Below are 17,243 nucleotides of genomic sequence, written 5' to 3'. Positions count from 1 at the left end.
GCCTTCACGAATATACAGTCCCATTGTCTTGCATATCACAATCTAGGTTCTAAGATCTTCTATGTTCTATACTTGGCCTGCATAAACCATAATACATGCCTCTCAGCGCTTTCCTTCCTCCCCTTACTCGCTCATTATTCTGAGGCCATTGCCCATGAAGCAGCCTCCCTTCCCCTGACTTTAGTCTCTTAACTGGTACAAGAGATCGGTGTCCCTGCTCTTCCCAGACCCAGCTCATCCATCACATGGTCTCCCTTCACTTTCTCAGCTAGTCATCAGGAATCAAGGAACAAAATTTGGAAAAGACTCTTCTCTGTGCAGGGGTGAGTGCATAAAGGAGGTCTGTCTCCGCGGCCCGATCCGGCTCAGGCCACGGACTGACAATGAGTCGTGGACTAGGGGGTTGGGGACCTCTCCTTTAAAACATAGAAAAGCTTTGCTGTTGTCACTGAACTTGGTGTCACTAGACTCTGTCATAGTGCTCCACTTTGAAGCTAGGCTGTGGTATATCAGCCGACCACGAATATCGTGTCTACCTAATTTCCTATTGAAATGTAACCTCAGAACAGCTTGCAGACAAGTTAGAATTCCCAAAGGAGGAGAACTGCCTGCATCCTTAGAAAACATATGCCCCTTTAGGCATGTGGGGGCACTGTGGATTAAACCACAGAAGCTTCTGTGCTGCAAGTCCAGAAGACCAGCAGTTGTAAGATCAGATCCACACAATGGAGTGAGCTCCCATCGCTTGGAAACGGGGATGAGCATCGCCCTCTAGAGTTGGATACGACTGGACTAAATGTCAAGGGGAACCTTTACCTTATGCCCCTTTGCTGTTCTGACCTATAGAATGCATACTGAATAACCCTCTTGACCTACTTGTCAGCCAATGAGAATTTTTCTGTACCTTTATTTCCTTGTGGTTCGAAGGCATAAAAGCTCTTTGTACTTTTAGGTCAATGTCCCTCGTGTCTGGGGGAACCGAGTGGCCACTCTAAATAAACAGCGCTTGTTGTCCCTTAAGTCTGTGTATAGTCATATCTCATGCTTGCTTGTACAAGAGTGTTTTAACACTCCCAGATTTCTTATATCTGGCTCACATTAGAAATGGGTAACATTTCCTTGCGCGAAGTCAAGTGGGCCTTAGAAAGCCTGGCTAACAACAAGGCCAGTGGAGGTGATGGCATTCCAGTTGAACTATTTAAAATCTTGAAAGATGATGCTGTTAAGGTGCTACATTCAATATGCCAGCAAGTTTGGAAAACTCAACAGTGGCCAGAGGATTGGAAAAGATCAGTCTACATCCCAATCCCAAAGAAAGGCAGTGCCAAAGAATGCTCCAACTACCGTACAATTGCACTCATTTCACACGCTAGCAAGGTTATGCTCAAAATCCTGCAAGGTAGGCTTCAGCAGTATGTGGACCGAGAACTCCCAGAAGTACAAGCTGGATTCCGAAGAGGCAGAGGAACTCGAGACCAAATTGCTAACTTGCGCTGGATTATGGAGAAAGCCAGAGAGTTCCAGAAAAATATCTACTTCTGCTTCATTGACTATGCGAAAGCCTTTGACTGTGTGGACCACAGCAAACTATGGCAAGTTCTTAAAGAAATGGGAGTGCCTGACCACTTTATCTGTCTCCTGAGAAACCTATATGTGGGACAGGAAGCAACAGTTAGAACTGGTCATGGAACAACTGAGTGGTTCAAAATTGGGAAAGGAGTACGGCAAGGCTGTATATTGTCCCCCAGCTTATTTAACTTATATGCAGAATACATCATGCGGAAGGCTGGACTGGAAGAAACCCAAGCCGGAATTAAGATTGCTGGAAGAAATATCAACAACCTCCGATATGCAGATGATACCACTCTGATGGCAGAAAGTGAGGAGGAATTAAAGAACCTTGTAATGAGAGTGAAAGAGGAGAGTGCAAAAAACGGTCTGAAACTCAACATCAAAAAAACTAAGATCATGGCCACTGGTCCCATCACCTCCTGGGAAATAGAAGGGGAACATATGGAGGCAGTGTCAAATTTTATCTTCCTGGGCTCCATGATCACTGCAGATGGAGACAGCAGCCCTGAAATTAAAAGGCGCCTTCTTCTTGGGAGGAAAGCGATGACAAATCTGGACAGCATCTTGAAAAGCAGAGACATCACCTTGCCAACAAAAGTCCGAATAGTCAAAGCTATGGTTTTTCCTGTCGTGATGTATGGAAGTGAGAGCTGGACCATAAAGAAAGCAGACCGCCGAAGAATTGATGCCTTTGAATTGTGGTGCTGGAGGAGGCTCTTGAGAATCCCCTGGACTGCAAGGAGAACAAACCTATCAGTTCTAAAGGAAATCAACCCTGAGTGCTCACTGGAAGGACAGATCCTGAAGCTGAGGCTCCAGTACTTTGGCCATCTAATGAGAAGAAAAGACTCCCTGGAAAAGACCCTGATGTTGGGAAAGTGTGACGGCAAGAGGAGAAGGGGACGACCGAGGATGAGATGGCTGGACAGTGTCTGCGAAGCAACCAACATGAACCTGACACAACTCCGGGAGGCAGTAGAAGACAGGAGGGCCTGGCGTGCTCTGGTCCATGGGGTCACGAAGAGTCGGACACGACTAAACGACTAAACACACACACACAACATTTCCTTGCACTCCTTGGTGTGTGTGCAGCCTAATGTAAGACTAATATTGTGGTGTATGAAAACTGTTTTATTGTCATCATTGCAATTTATCTTTTACTGGCTCATCTGTATTTCAGGTCTGTTCAGGTCTATTTACTAGGAAGCTCCACTGACCTAAAAGGAACTTAGTCCATCATGTTACCTGCATTTTCACTGTATTCTTTCCTGTCTGGCTGCTCTGACCTGGAGGCTGATTTTATTTGCACAGATTCATTCCTGTTGAAATCAATGAGAGCTCCAGGGCTAGTACAGATTAGGAGCCAGTTTTGGTCATGTCTGGTTCTAGGAAATGTTTATTATTTTCTCTAGCTTATGATTTTCTCTGCAATTCTGTATATACTCAACTGTATTCTTTGCCAAAACTTTGGCCTCAGTACAATCAACACCTTCCTGAAATAAAAAGTCATCAATACTTCAAAAAGACTAGCTGACAATTTACAGTGGACCCTCGACTTACAGACAGCTCGACTTACAGACTTTTCGAGTTACAGACTTCTCTGGCCACAAAATTTAGGTTCAACTTGCAGCCGGAGAATAGATCTACAGACCAGAAAAAAACCAAAAATGGAACAAAAACGGCCGGTTACGGGATTAATCGGTTTTCAATCCATTGTAGGTTAATGGAGACTCGACCTACAGACTTTTTGACCTGCAGCCACCATTCCAATACGGATTAATTCCATAAGTAGAGGGTCCACTGTACATTTGCTTATATCTCTGCCTATTGACAGGAGGTTTGTGTAGTCAACAATTTGAAAATCATTACCAAGTTAATAATAGTACCATTATTTTGAAAGTTCAGTACCTGGGTCAGTATTTCATTCCTCTTGGTCCTCAATTCCACAACTACGTGCACCATGTATATAAACCCATGTCTTAAATATTACACTCCACGTGTCTGAGTAAATGGATTCTAATCACACTGAAATAATTTGTTAATCTTCCAAGTGCCACAATACTTTTGCTTTTGCTTTCTTTTTTAATTGTATAACTTGGTGCGTGTTCAATATAACACTTGCTATAACACCATTTGTCATCCCATATATTAACTAGCACTTAATACTTCTCTGCAGCAATGCTAACTTGTTAACATGGGACCTACCTGGTAATCACTTTAACATGGGATCTATCTGGCAATCCTTTCCTTCAAAAGCATTCAGAAGCTATAAAAATAGAAATGTGAAGGCAAGTGGATTCCAATTTATGATGATTTTTTACAGAATTTTTCCAAGTATAGAGTACTCAGAAGTGGTTTAGCATTTGCTTCTTCTGGGGGTGCTCTGAAACTTCGCAATTTTCCAGAGTCTACATAGGCAGATTTCCCCCCCCCCAGGGGGGACTCAAGCTCCCAACCAGATGCCTAACTCTGAACTATGCAGCAGGCTTCACAAAATATAGCTAATAGAAAACTTTATAGTCAGATTGTTATCTGGCATCCAAATAACAATCACGAACCAATCCCAGTGATTTCAAATTTGTTTCCAAGACCAGTTTAAGGTGCTAGTTTTGATCTATGAAGCTTTAAATGACTTGTGACCATATACAGTGGTACCTCGACTTACAAACGTCTCCGGTTGCAAAAAGTTGCTTCGACTTGCGAACAGAGCCTCAACTTACGAATGAAAAAAGGGAAAAAAACCCTTTCCTGCCCTTTTCTTGACCTAAGTTCATCTTAGGTCAAAAGAAGAAAAAAATTTACCCCCTAGTGGTAGAGTATGGATTAACCAGCTTTGCATTAGTTCCTATGGGAACTAATGCCTCTACCTACGAATAGCGCCTTGACATACCAATGAAAAACAGCCAATATGGATTAAATGGTTTTCAATGCATTACTATGGAAAAGTTTGCCTAGAACTTTTCAACATACAAACGCTGCTCCAATACAGATTAAGTTCGTAAGTCGAGGTACCACTGTATATGAAAGTTTGAATCTTCCTGCTGAGTAATTTGTAATCTTACTCACAAGCCTTATTGCGTATTTCACCATCAAGAAAGACCAATCTGGTGGGTACCCAAAACAGGATGTTCTCAGTAGCAGCACCTTTGAATTTCCTCCAGAAAGAGGTCAGGTTGGCTCTGTATCAACTGAGTTTTGGAGAAGGAGCACAAACTTTTCTTTCTTTCTTTCTTTCTTTCTTTCTTTCTTTCTTTCTTTCTTTCTTTCTTTCTTTCTTTCTTTCTTTCTTTCTTTCTTTCTTTCTTTCTTTCTTTCGGCCATGTACTGTGAAACCTTTAGAGTTTAAAACTGTTTTGATCAGTTTTGAATGACAAATACACAAATGCACACACATGCAAACACTTTGCAGTGACTTTAAAAGCTTAGAAAAATCTATTTTTGCCTATGTTGGCTAGGGGTTTCTTGGCATAACTTTTCCCGGGGTAGATTTTGAAGCGATGTAGGAAAATAAAAAAATTATCAAATAAAATGGGACTACTTGGATACATGACAAATTTTCTGTGACTGCAGAAATTCAGTCAATGCAACATTTATGTGCATGCAATTTATCCCCTACAATGGGTACAACAGAAGATCTAGCAAATGGCCAAGATAACACTATTAAAGTAGCTGGCTTCTGGTCAAAAATAGTCTAATTATCTTAACATTTTAATTTGTTTTTAATTTTACCTATATTTCATATATGTAGTCCATAATTTTAAATTGTGCAATGCTCTGATACAAAGAAACAAAGGAGGGGGTAGTGATGTCATTGAATATTGTATGATTGTGTTTCATTTGCTGGATTCTAGTGGCAGAATATGATATATTAATGTTTTTCCTACAAACAATTGTTTTTTTTTAAAAAGATGTGGAAAAAGGTATTCTTTCTAATCACTTCCATTAATGATGTTGTTAAATGCAATTAGTGATGAGGCTTTTGTCTCCTCCACTTTATCCTTTCTGTTAAATAGCATTATTCTAATTCAGGAGTGTGTGTGTGCTTGTCCTTTTTCTCTCACCATCACAAACTGAGTGGAGAAAGAGAGCCCTCAGACAGCCCTAAGAGGTGCATCCTATCTGGAAGCAACGTATGTAATTGACAATTTTTGATCGCTACAATGAGAGCTCAGAGTTGGCCACTTCATTTCATCTGTTGCTAAGGCCAGTCCCAGCACTAAAGAGATAATAACTGGGAGTTGCCATCTAAGCATGAACATGGCACATTAACTCCCAAGAAACAGACAATGAACAGATGAAGCAATGCTCAGGCTAAACCAACTGAGCAGAGACATGTCGTCTTTCAATAACTCAGGCTTAACCGTTAGTGCACTATAGCAGCCAAGAGACCGATCTGGGAAATCCACAGTTCCCATGTCTCCGGTAGGATGCTCCTTGCCCAATCAATCAAAACACACAGAAACACAATTGTGTTTTTTCTTCCTCAACAGATTTTTTTTCCTAGTAAGGCAAAAGATAGAAGAAGCAGTAGGAAAGTACAGGAAGGTTGCATGATACGGAGGGCAATGTCTGGACCTTTTATGAAATGTCACAAAAGAGACACAGTAGAATCCTAATCCCAATGCACAATAAAAGCCCTCTCTATAAGCATCCTTTCTCATCACAGGGAAGCCATCATTCGCTCACCTTCAAGCCTTCATACTGGGAGAGACACTAGATAAATGTTACCCTGTTTTCCCCAAAATAAAACCTAACCTGAAAATAAGCCCTAGTATGGTTTTTCAGGATGCTCGTAATATAAGCCCTACCCCAAAATAAGCCCCAGTTAAGTGAAGCCCCACCTTCCACTATTGTGCAGCAACCAGAAGATGGCATGACTGTAAAATAAAGCATCCCCTGAAAATAAGCCCTAATGCGTTTTTTGGAGCAAAAAATATCAGACCCTGTCTTATTTTCGGGGAAACACAGTAAGTATTATTATAATTATGTATGAACAGATGTCTGTAAACATTTTTGCAAACATCCAGAAACTCTTGTTAACTTATGAAGAAATATGTCGAATTAGACCTGTGAGATGTGCACGAGGTGTGTTACTCATTTGAGACAATGTGTAGCACTGTGTCAAAATGGCAGAACCCATTGGTAGCACTGAACATCAATGAGAGAAAACAGAATCAACATTGCTGTTTCCTCCAAGACATAGAGGGGAAACACTGACCAGTGGGGTTGCCAGGTTTCAGGGCAATAACTCAACTAACTCTTTCTCTGTGTGTGTACATCTGGGGATGGTAAGGAAATTATGATCTCCAAGTACAGTAACAACTGTAGTAGAGTTTCTTTGTATTAGGTGGTATTACCTTTGGGTCCCCCCCCTTTCTTCATAATATCATGACAGAATTAAGACTCACCAATCTAAGGCATTTTTAATTCTGGGCATTAAAAGCCACATTACTCACCTTTCAAACCAAAGATGAAATCCTGTTGCATAACTTATGCCTATGGAAGGGTGATGACATCACCAGCAGGGAAAGATTTTAAGTAATTAAGGACTTCCTACCTCTATCCTCAGACCATTAAAAAAATCTTAGAACTGGAGAGCTGGAAAGGACTCTATGGATCATCAGTTCTAGCCCCTGTCAAGGAGGAACAGTGGAGCATTGAACTCCCAACCTCTGGCTCCACAGCCAGATGCCTAAACCATTGAGCTGCTTTCCTTATTCCTGTATACTGTAGTTCCTTTCATTACGTGGAAGCTGTGGGAGGTACAGGATAGAAGCAGGATATCTTTAGTTCCTAAAATCTCCCCTGACAGTGACATCATTGCCATTCTGCAGCCATAGGTCACACCACAGGATTTAAGCCCAATATAGTAGTGGCAGGGGAATCTTTAGCATTTCAGATATTTTAGACCACAACTCTCAGAGTTGCCTGCCACTGGCTGTTCCAGGAGAAACTAATGGGAGACATAGGCCCAAACATCTGAACAATAAAGTTCTGCCCACCCATTAAATACAGTCATGTTTCTATCATGGCAGGCGGGATAGCTTAGTGGATTAGATGGGAGTTTGATTCTCCACTGTGCCTCCTGTGAGTAGAGCCAGCATGTATGGCCCTGGGCCAACAGCACAGGCTAATGCCTCCAGAAGAAGGGAATGTTGAACTATTTCTGTATATTCTCTACTGGGAAAATCCTGAAAGGGCTTGCCATAAGTTGGAATTGACTTGATGACACATGGTCATTTTTCTACCAGAGCTTGAAAACATTAGGTTTTTTTAACTATGGCTCCCAGAATCATAGAGTCTGTGCTGCCTGAGGGTTTCTGGGAGCTGTAGTTTTAAAAAAATGTGTTTACTGGCTTTGTTTTCTACTGCATAGTCCTAGCAGCTACTAATTAAGATGCATTGTACAGGTATATCTGTCTTTTCTGACTTAATGTTTGCTTGTTTGTTTGTGTGTCTGTGTGTGTGTAAATTTTAAAAACAAACAGAAGAAGCAATAAAGAAAGCCAAGAGGATTAAGAGCACAAGAAATTATCCAAATCTGAGAAATTAGGCAGGGCGACTGCATGATAAAAGCGTCATTTGGAGCCACCTTTTGTAATTTCTCTGAATAATGTATGACTTCCATTTATCTTCCAAGTGCACACAGGTCTTCATACCAAGTGCAGGCCATATGCCCATAATGCACTGCCTATGTTAAAACGTTCAGCAAAACGGCTCACCTGGGGTGTCCAACCTCCCATGACGTACAGCCTGTTTTTCACGGTTACCACCGCATGGCAGGCCAAGGGCACAGGGAGAGGAGCCAACGTTCTCCAGTTTCCTTCTTCCATGGAATACTTCTCCACAATGTTTGTGATATGGTATTGGTTTTTCAGTCTCATTTGACCTCCTATGATATACAGGTCATTATGGAGAGTGCCTAAAGCGTAGAGCTCACGAAACTGCCCAGCGCATAGACTTTGCCAAAACCGATTTCCCTGACTGTTGTACCTGCAAGAAAGCCCTATATCAGAACTGCTATGGTGACAAATCAATTCAAAAGCATTTTCACCAAATCCCCTCTCTCCCAAGGTGCCACTTTTACACTAAGTTTAAACATGACTTGTATTTTTTAACAGACAGTACAGGTTGGTGGAACAATAGAGTCATGGAACTGTAGAGCCGAAGAGACCTTTAAAGGTCATCGAGTCCAACCCCCTGCCAAAGCTAGAAATCCACAGATAAAGAGCCTCCGACAGGTGGCTCTAACCTTCACTTAAAATCTCCAGTAGAGAAGAGTCAACCAGCCTCTGAAGCAGTCAGATCTATGGCTGAACTGCTCTTACTGTCAGGAAGGTATTCTCCATATTGAAACTCAATCTCCTTTCCTGTAAATTGAAACAATTAGTTGGGGCCTTACATTAAGAGTGACAATGTGTTTTGACTGCCTACAATATAGAGAGAGCATGGAAAGAGCAATACAGTAATGGATAACTCTGCTGGGTCCAGAGGTCAATCTTGCCCTACAGTACAAAAGAAAAATAATTTCTCCTGGAGCTTTGTAAGACCAGCAATCTGCTTTCTGACCAGTTTTTCTTCTGGAAGAGGGGCCACAGACATGGGTAGGGGCCCACATGAAGCTCATTGGCCCTATGTTGCCAACCCTTCATATAGAGGCATACACCTCTGTGTGTTGTATAATGAGCCATGCATAAACAGGAAACAGGAATGGAAGTCAATTGCCTCAACATATGTAGGGGCCAAATTGTGGAAGACACCAGCTCTGGGGAAAAAAAGAGGGAAATATCCTTCCATATGCCTTCCTTCAACATTCTTACAACTGCAGGACAAACTTGCAAGTGAACCCTGTACCTATCTCCCGATCATCAAATAAAAGCAAGTTAATTTGCAACTTACAAGGCTGCAAAAACCTCCTGCTATGATATTCAAATGTCCTTTACTACTTAAGGAAGCCCTAAATGCAAAAGTGACATGTTGTTTTGTTTGACATAGAGCTATAACAGACAGGTGTGTTCAGCTGCCTCTCCCTTTCCTGGTGCTCACCAGTCTTAACTTAAAAATGTACAAGTACAGTGGTGCCTCGCTTTACAGTTGCCCCATTTAACGACGAAACCGCATTACGATGAACTTCCTATGGGGAAAATGATGTTTCCTATGGGGGAATTTCGCTTTGCGATGATCGGTTCCCTGCTTCGGGAACCGATTCTTCGCAAAATGATGATTTTCCAACAGCTGATCGGTGGTTTCAAAATGGTCGCCAGGTAAACAAAATGCCCCCCGCTGTTTTCTGGGACAGATTCCTCGCTGCACAGGCAGCAAAAATGGCCGCCCTATGGAGGATCTTTGCTGGACGGTGAGTTTACAGCCCTTTGGAACACATTAAATGGGTTTTAATGTGTTTCAATGGTTTTTTTCTTTTCGCATTACGTTTTCGTTCTACAGCGATTTCGCTGGAATGAATTAACGTCGTAATGCAAAGCACCACTGTACACATTTCTTCATCTCATAGTCCCACTGTTCTGCTCTTGCACCAAGGCCATAACTAGGGTGGAGTAACCAGGGCCTCAGGCCAGGATGCTGAAATGTAGAGGGATCCAAGAATCTTCACTTGGACATCTATGTATTTCTTGCCAAGGCTCATTTGCATTGATGAGCCTCAAGCCTTTGCTCCTTTTGAAGGCACCATGTGCCTGAGTACCCTCCGTCTATGTCTCCAGCCCCTTAGGCCTCAAGGCTGTGCCCTCTACTCCCAGGTCCCTTCCATCCTAGGTAAAGGTAAAGGTTCCCCTTGACATTTAGTCCAGTCGTGTCTGACTCTAGGGGGTGGTGGTCATCCCCGTTTCCAAGCTGTAGAGCCAGCATTTGTCCGAAGACAGATTCTGTGGTCACGTGGTCAGCGCAACTAGACACGGAACACCGTTACCTTCCCACCGTGGTGGTACCTATTTATCTACTCGCATTTACATGCTTTCGAACTGCTAGGCTGGTAAGAGCTGGGACAGAGCGATGGGAGCTCACTCCATCATGTGGATTCGATCTTACGACTGCTGGTCTTCTGACCTTGCAGGACAGAGGCTTCTGTGGTTTAACCCACAGCGCAACCACATCCCTTTTCTCTTCCATCTTAGGCACAAGCATACTGTATTACTGTACAGCACAACCCTATCGAGGATTACTTAAATGTAAGTCTTCTTCATGAAAGATTTACTCTCAGTGCTGCAGACATAATTTTCCTAGAAGGCTAAATAAAAACAGCATGCGGTCTTTCATTATTCACCATCCTAGGGATTAAGCAGGATATGGGCTATAAAAGGATACATTTTGCAATGCCTGAAACTGAATAAGGATGAAACAATCATAGAAAGGGAACATTCCAAGCAGCCTATGGAATCATATGTGACACATAGAGGGCACTCTAGCCCTATTCACTGTGTTTTTGGTGGATGGGTTAATAAATAATGCTTTTGTTCCCATTTAATTTTGCATGCTTAATGCATATATTGTTATAAATGTACTTGGAGAAGCCAAGCGGATGTCTATAAGTTTTTTGAATCTAGATTTGGCGAGGGTCATGCAACTTGGTAGTAAGAGCACAATCTGCATCTTTCCATCCAACTGAAATAAATTATATAACACAACCTTTCCCAGCCTTGTGTCTTTCATGTATTTTGTACTACTTCTTCCATAATTCATAGCTATGCTGGCTACGGGTGAGGGGAGCTTAACTCTAAAACTTCTGGAGGGCACCATATTGAGGAATGGTACTATAACGGGGCAACAAAATGTCCTTAGTGAGGTTTTGTTGTTCCTAGATGTCACCATTGTGTCCTTACATATTGCCACTATAAACCTGGGGGGAGGGGGAAAGAATTATAAACCTGAAATTGGAATTAGAATTTCCTAAACTCTTTTATGAATTCATTTACCTCTTGAAAACCTATAATTTAATGAAAACTGGTAGTTGCTTACAACTCTTTCATACTGTGTTTACACCTGCTAAGCCATTTGACAGCCGGACAGGAATCATAAGAGGTAAAATCTTTGTGGGCATGATCTCTGGCTCACAGTTGCATGAGTCAGAGATCGCCCCGGTGAAAACAATGGAGCTTTCCACTTGTACAAGGCATTAATGAATACCCTGTTAAAAAAACAAGTGGAAAAAAAGCAACCAATGAAAAATGGAACTGTTAATGTGTGAGATAAAACAAAGAGGATCTTGGCCACTGTGGCCAAAGGCCTAGTGACAAGCTGAACCATACTTAGCTCGGATGGTTCTTAGATGGCACACATCGCCAAGGGCTATAACTGAAGCTTTAGCAGTTTGGTAGAATCTGCTGGAGCTTATGTTCCACTGACATACTCGTTGAGTTTTACATTTGCAGTTTTGCATTTTGAAAGGCCTAAATGCAAAACTAGGATGTTGTTTTGCTTGGCAAAGAGCTATATATGCCGTGATGAAACAACAAGAGCAGGGTTTTGTGGAGAGAGTTAACTTATATCTGCTTTAAAAAAAAAGAACACTATGTAATGATTGATCTGAGGTAAAAGCTGAAGAAACATGCTCAGGTCACTGATCTCCATAGTCAGAAAGAACATCACTGAGGTATAAAAAGTGCTTTAGCCCACACAGTTTTAGATCATTGCCATAAATGAATGGTCCTTAAACCTTCCATTCTGAGTTCATGTTGTATTTGGGAGTGTCAGAAGGGGATGCCGTTGTATTTATGCCCCTTATGTAAGAGGGTACAAACCTGTAAATTTCAATGTTCCTGGTCTTTTGTCTTGACATTTTGAAAGCACTTGCCTCCCCTGCCACGATGATGTCGTTGTTCTCATTAACCACACCAGCACAGACACATCCCAGGCCTTCTCCATATTTTGGAGAGGAAATGAAGTATGTCTTGCGTGTGGCAGGAGCATAACAGAAGCTGGCATCCACATAGTTGCCATGCCTTGATCTGATGCCCTGTGAGTTGTTGCCAATGCAAAGCAGAAGAGCAGTGGTCTCCATGCCATAGCGGAGGCTGTGAGAAGGTTTATTGGACTTCTTGATCATTTCTAATGCTCCCTCAATCATGTCACTGCATTCGGAATTGCTCAAAAGCATCGTGTTCCTCTTCCGAGCTTCCACGAGGAATGAAGGGCTCACAAGTGCCAGCCTTACTTGCTTCAGGAGCTCAAGGAGGTAGTCGGCACGCAGTTTCCTGCTATGATTAACCCACCGGAGGACTAAGTCCAAGATGCTGTCTTCTCTGGACACATTCAGATCATCTGATCTGATCAGAATGAGCAATTGCTGTGCTTCAATCTCTAATATTTCTTCATGCAGGCTCACCTCCGCAAAGTGCTGATACAAGTACTTCCTAGCTTGATCAGACAACTCTTCAGCTCCAATATGCTTTGCAAAGTAATAAATCCCCACACAGTTGGAAGCATCCATATGGTCCATCATGTATGCCTGACAGATCTGAAACACCTCGTCCATTTGCATGAAAAAAGCAGCAATGGCTACACTCTGCACACTGCAGTTGGTCAAGTGCAGCTCAGCAGTGTACATAAAGTGCAGAATTATGGAGACACTTTCTGCAGACATGTCCTGTAGCACCACTTCCTTCTGAGTACACTCGCTCAAGCCACAGGTAAACATTGCTTTGAAGTAGGGGCTGAAAGCAGCCAGCATCAGCTTGTGGCAAGGGAACTTTTCATCTTCAGCCACTAAAACCACATCAGTCATTTCTGCTAATTCTTTCATACGTTTTACTTGATTTAGTAAAGTTAAACTATGCTGTTGCTTCCTTTTATTTTCCACCATGTAATCCATGGTAAGTCTTGGTGATGTTATTTTAAGATCTCCTCCTCTTCTGGCTTGAGTTTTAAAATGTCAGTCTCTACATCTTAGGGCTCTCAGAAAACAACATGCTTCGTCTTCACCTTTGTGCAGGAAAGGAGAAAGAAAGAGAAACGATTGATTTGCTTGTATGAACAAAGCTTTAAAACACCTGATAATCATATGTCATTTTATGTTGTAAGCCGCCTAGAGTGGTCGAAATGACTAGATAGGCGGGGTATAAACAAACAAACAAACAAACAAACAAACAAACAAACAAACAAATAAATAAATAAATAAATAAATAAATAAATAAATAAGAGCTCAAAGGGAATCAATATTTTAATACGGCAAGGTATAAAATTTCTAAACAGAAACTTCCTTTGGAAAAAATAGCATTTTAATTTTCTAACTTACAAAACACAATGCTGCCTCACTTTTAGTTTTGAGAACTTCAAGTGTTAATTTTTGGATTTTCTTTAGTATTTCTGGAATTTCCATTGTGAATATAAGGATCCAGGTCACTTAATTACCATGCAATCCTAATGTCTGAATCAAAATGAAGCCCACCCAATATGCTTTACTTTTACTTTTATTGAACTTATACAACACCCCTTTAGACAAGGTGGATTTCCGTTGGGAGAGTATTCCATAGCCAAGGGGCCACCACCGAGAAGGCCCGGTTTCTTGTTCTTTCCTTCCGGCCCTCTCTCAGTGTTAGGCCCCTCAGCCGTCCCTGTTAGCTTTGTCGAGTGATTCGGGTAGACCTGGGTGGGAGAAGGCGATCTGCCAGGTATCGAGGTTGCAAACCATTTAGGGCTTTATACATAATCATTAGCACTTTGAAATCGATGCAGAAACAAATGGGCAGCCAGTGCAAAGCAGCCAGGTTGGGGGAGATATGCTGATATTCTCACCCCACTAAGAAGCCTGGCTGCCGCATTTTGCACCATTTGGAGTTTCTGCATCAATCTCAAAGGCAGCCCCACGTAGAGTGCGTTACAATGGTCTAACCTCAAGATTACAAGCACATGGACAAGAGTAGTGAGCTCCCCCGTCAAGATATGGTTGCAGCTGGGCAATCCGCCATAGAACGGGCCACGGACACCACCTGGGTTTCCATGGTAAGCGCCAGGTCCAGATGTATCCCAAAGCTGCGAACCTCGCTCTTTGCAGAGAGGGTTGTCCCCCCAAAGGAAAGGGAGTCACCCAAACTGCTGGCAGAGGAACGGGCCACCCTCAAGACCACCGTCTTCTCTGGGTTCAGCCTCAACCCATTAGACTGCATCCATTCCAGTATAATCTCCAGGCAGTGCTGAAGGAACGGAACGGCATCCACTGAGGTAGATGAAAAGGAGATTAGAGCTGGGTGTTATCAGCATACTGATGACACGATGCCCAACACCCCCTGATGACCCCACCTAGCAGACTCATGTAGATATTAAACAGCATTGGAGAGATGATCGACCCCTGTGGAACCCCACCATTGAGGCTCCATGGAGCCAAAACATTCTCACCAAGCTGTACTCTCTGGGGATGATCCTCCAAGAAGGATTGAAGCCAGGCAAGCAGCAGGCCACCGATTTCCAACTCAGAGAGCCTCCCCAGGAGGATACCGTGGTCGACGGTATCGAAGGTGGCTGAGATGTCAAGGAGGACCAACCAGGACATATTGCCCCTATCGGCCTCCCTCAACAGGTCATCCAACAGTGCGACCAGTGCCATTTCCATACCATACCAGACTGCTTTATTCTCAAAAGACAAACCCTTAGCCTTTCCCCATTAAAACTGCTTTGTTTCTGTAAAAGTTTTAATGGTGGGAGAGAGTCTCTGAACTCAAATGGCGCAACCAGAGCCTCTGCACTGGAACATAATTTGTCTGGTTGTTGTTTAGTCGTTTAGTTGTGTCCGACTCTTCGTGACCCCATGGACCAGAGCACGCCTGGCCCTCCTGTCTTCCACTGCCTCCCGGATTTTCATCAAATTCATGTTGGTAGCTTAGGTACAAAATATGAGCTGCATGTTAATCATTCCTTTTCATAATAACTAAGATGTAATCAAAATCTCTTCCAGAAGAACCATTTCTGCTCCTTTACTTCTGCTATGCACCCCGCCCCTCAAAGAACCAGCCTGTGCGACCTTGGGCAAGCTGCGCTGTCCGGAGCTCTCTCAGAAGAAGGGAATGGGAAACCACTTCTGAGCACTTTATTTGTAAGAAGCCCTAGTGCAACTCACTAGGCTTCTTGAGAGAAATGCCTGCAACATCTTGACATTTCACATCAGTATGCAAAAGTGTTTCCATGAATCCCTGTATATATTTTTTCCATCTCCAAACCCCTGTTTTTTGGTGGGAGAGGGTGGATTGATACTACTTTGTACCAGGAAAGAGTTTGGCACTGTGCAACTTTTCAAACATTAACATTAGCACTAATTCAGTTTTCTTTTGCAATAAATCTCCCCCACTTCCAAACTGCAAGTGTATGTGTGTGCGTATTTGTGTGTGCGCACGTGCATGCCCATGCCCATGCATGCGTGCATGTGTGCATGCCAACTGCTGTTAGGTGTCAGAAAGAGGGTGGCAGGGAGAAAAAGCAAGGATATAATCAATGCAAGCTTGCTGGTCTCATAGGAATGAAATCAAGACTGTGAAATTCATTATTGTCTCCGTAAGAGCAAGTCAGCCTGCCCACTGAACAAGAAATAGTGTTGCTTTTGTTTTTTCTTAATTTGTCTTATTATTTTTACACTCCCTCCCCTATGCTCTACTCACTAAAGGTATTGGAATAGTTGTATCGGGGACAGAATTAAAACTCTAGTGACAGTGTTCGCATGCGGGTCCCAATACAGCTGATGATCTTCCATTACTAACATCACCAAGCATAACCAAGCAACAAGAAAAGGAGACAGAACAACACTGTCTGCAAGATCCAACATAAAGAGGGACAAGTTAACTTCTTTCATGGCATAACTGTTAATTTTGAAGTTACAGAGGATGTGTGGCCTCATGACAAGAATGTATTATATATACTGTATCAGCTCATAGAACCCTAATTTTTTTTCTAAAAGTAACTATAAATAATTTTCCTAGTAATAATAATGTGTCATCAAATAAATTCAAACATAAGTTGACATTTTCCAGAGTTTTCCAGGTATAGAGTACCACAAAGTGATTTACCAGTTTCTCCTACTGGAGGCACTCTGGGTCCATGTAGTTCGCCCAAGGCTACATAGGCTGGCTCTGTTCATGGGAGGTACAATGTGGAATTGGACTCCCGACTTATGCAATCAGGTATCCTACCCATGGAGCTAAAAATGCTATAATTACTTCTAAATAATGAAAATGATTCTTAAAGTGTAGCTGTGACAGTAACTAACTAAAATAGGTTTTGAAATTGTAATTATTGTTACTTTTCAAAGTAGCTTCCCAAACTGCTTCCCAAGCTACCCATAGTGCTCTGCACTATAAAACCCTAGTAAAGACTGAGAGCTCATATTTATGGAACATAACAGTCAAAACGTTGCATTAGGGCTTCCTACAAGGAAGCGCTTCCCCTTAATTTTGCTGTCATTTCAGTAATAAAAGAGGAAGGTTGGTAGAGGTTTCTTTCCGCCACCCCCAAGCAGCAGATCCTTGTTACAAGCTGTAAAAGAGCTATTAATACCTGGAAATAAGACTCCCAGTGAGATTACATTTTGATAATATTTTGCATTAGACATTCTGCCTTGAGGAAGCTTCCTAGATAGAGCTGAGTATTAAAACAGCTAAAGGGAGTAAACGAAGAGATAGGAAGGGAGGAAATAATACATATTCCTTCATCATCTCATTGTTACAAACTCACAA

General features: G+C 42.3%; 3 protein-coding genes across 3 annotated transcripts in view; 2 read left to right on the top strand and 1 right to left on the bottom strand.

Annotated features, from left to right (window-relative positions):
• The window catches only part of MGLL (monoglyceride lipase), a 282,792-nt gene that overhangs the window by 79,128 nt on the left and 186,421 nt on the right, over positions 1–17,243 (top strand). The gene's annotated exons all lie outside the window — the stretch shown is intronic.
• LOC144586942 (uncharacterized) overlaps positions 1–17,243 on the top strand; it is a 269,494-nt gene that overhangs the window by 150,498 nt on the left and 101,753 nt on the right. The gene's annotated exons all lie outside the window — the stretch shown is intronic.
• KBTBD12 (kelch repeat and BTB domain containing 12) overlaps positions 1–17,243 on the bottom strand; it is an 81,990-nt gene that overhangs the window by 48,778 nt on the left and 15,969 nt on the right. The window contains exons 2-3 of the mRNA XM_072989534.2: positions 12,327–13,506; positions 8,295–8,565 (exon numbers count right to left, since the gene is read on the bottom strand). Of these exons, the coding sequence (XP_072845635.2) occupies positions 8,295–8,565; positions 12,327–13,396 (1,341 nt within the window). The 5' untranslated portion in view covers positions 13,397–13,506. The remainder of the gene's footprint in view (positions 1–8,294; positions 8,566–12,326; positions 13,507–17,243) is intronic.

The sequence above is a fragment of the Pogona vitticeps genome, chromosome 2 (assembly GCF_051106095.1).
Source record: "Pogona vitticeps strain Pit_001003342236 chromosome 2, PviZW2.1, whole genome shotgun sequence".
Taxonomy (NCBI): Eukaryota; Metazoa; Chordata; class Lepidosauria; order Squamata; family Agamidae; genus Pogona; species Pogona vitticeps.
This window is presented reverse-complemented; position numbering and strand designations above follow the sequence as displayed.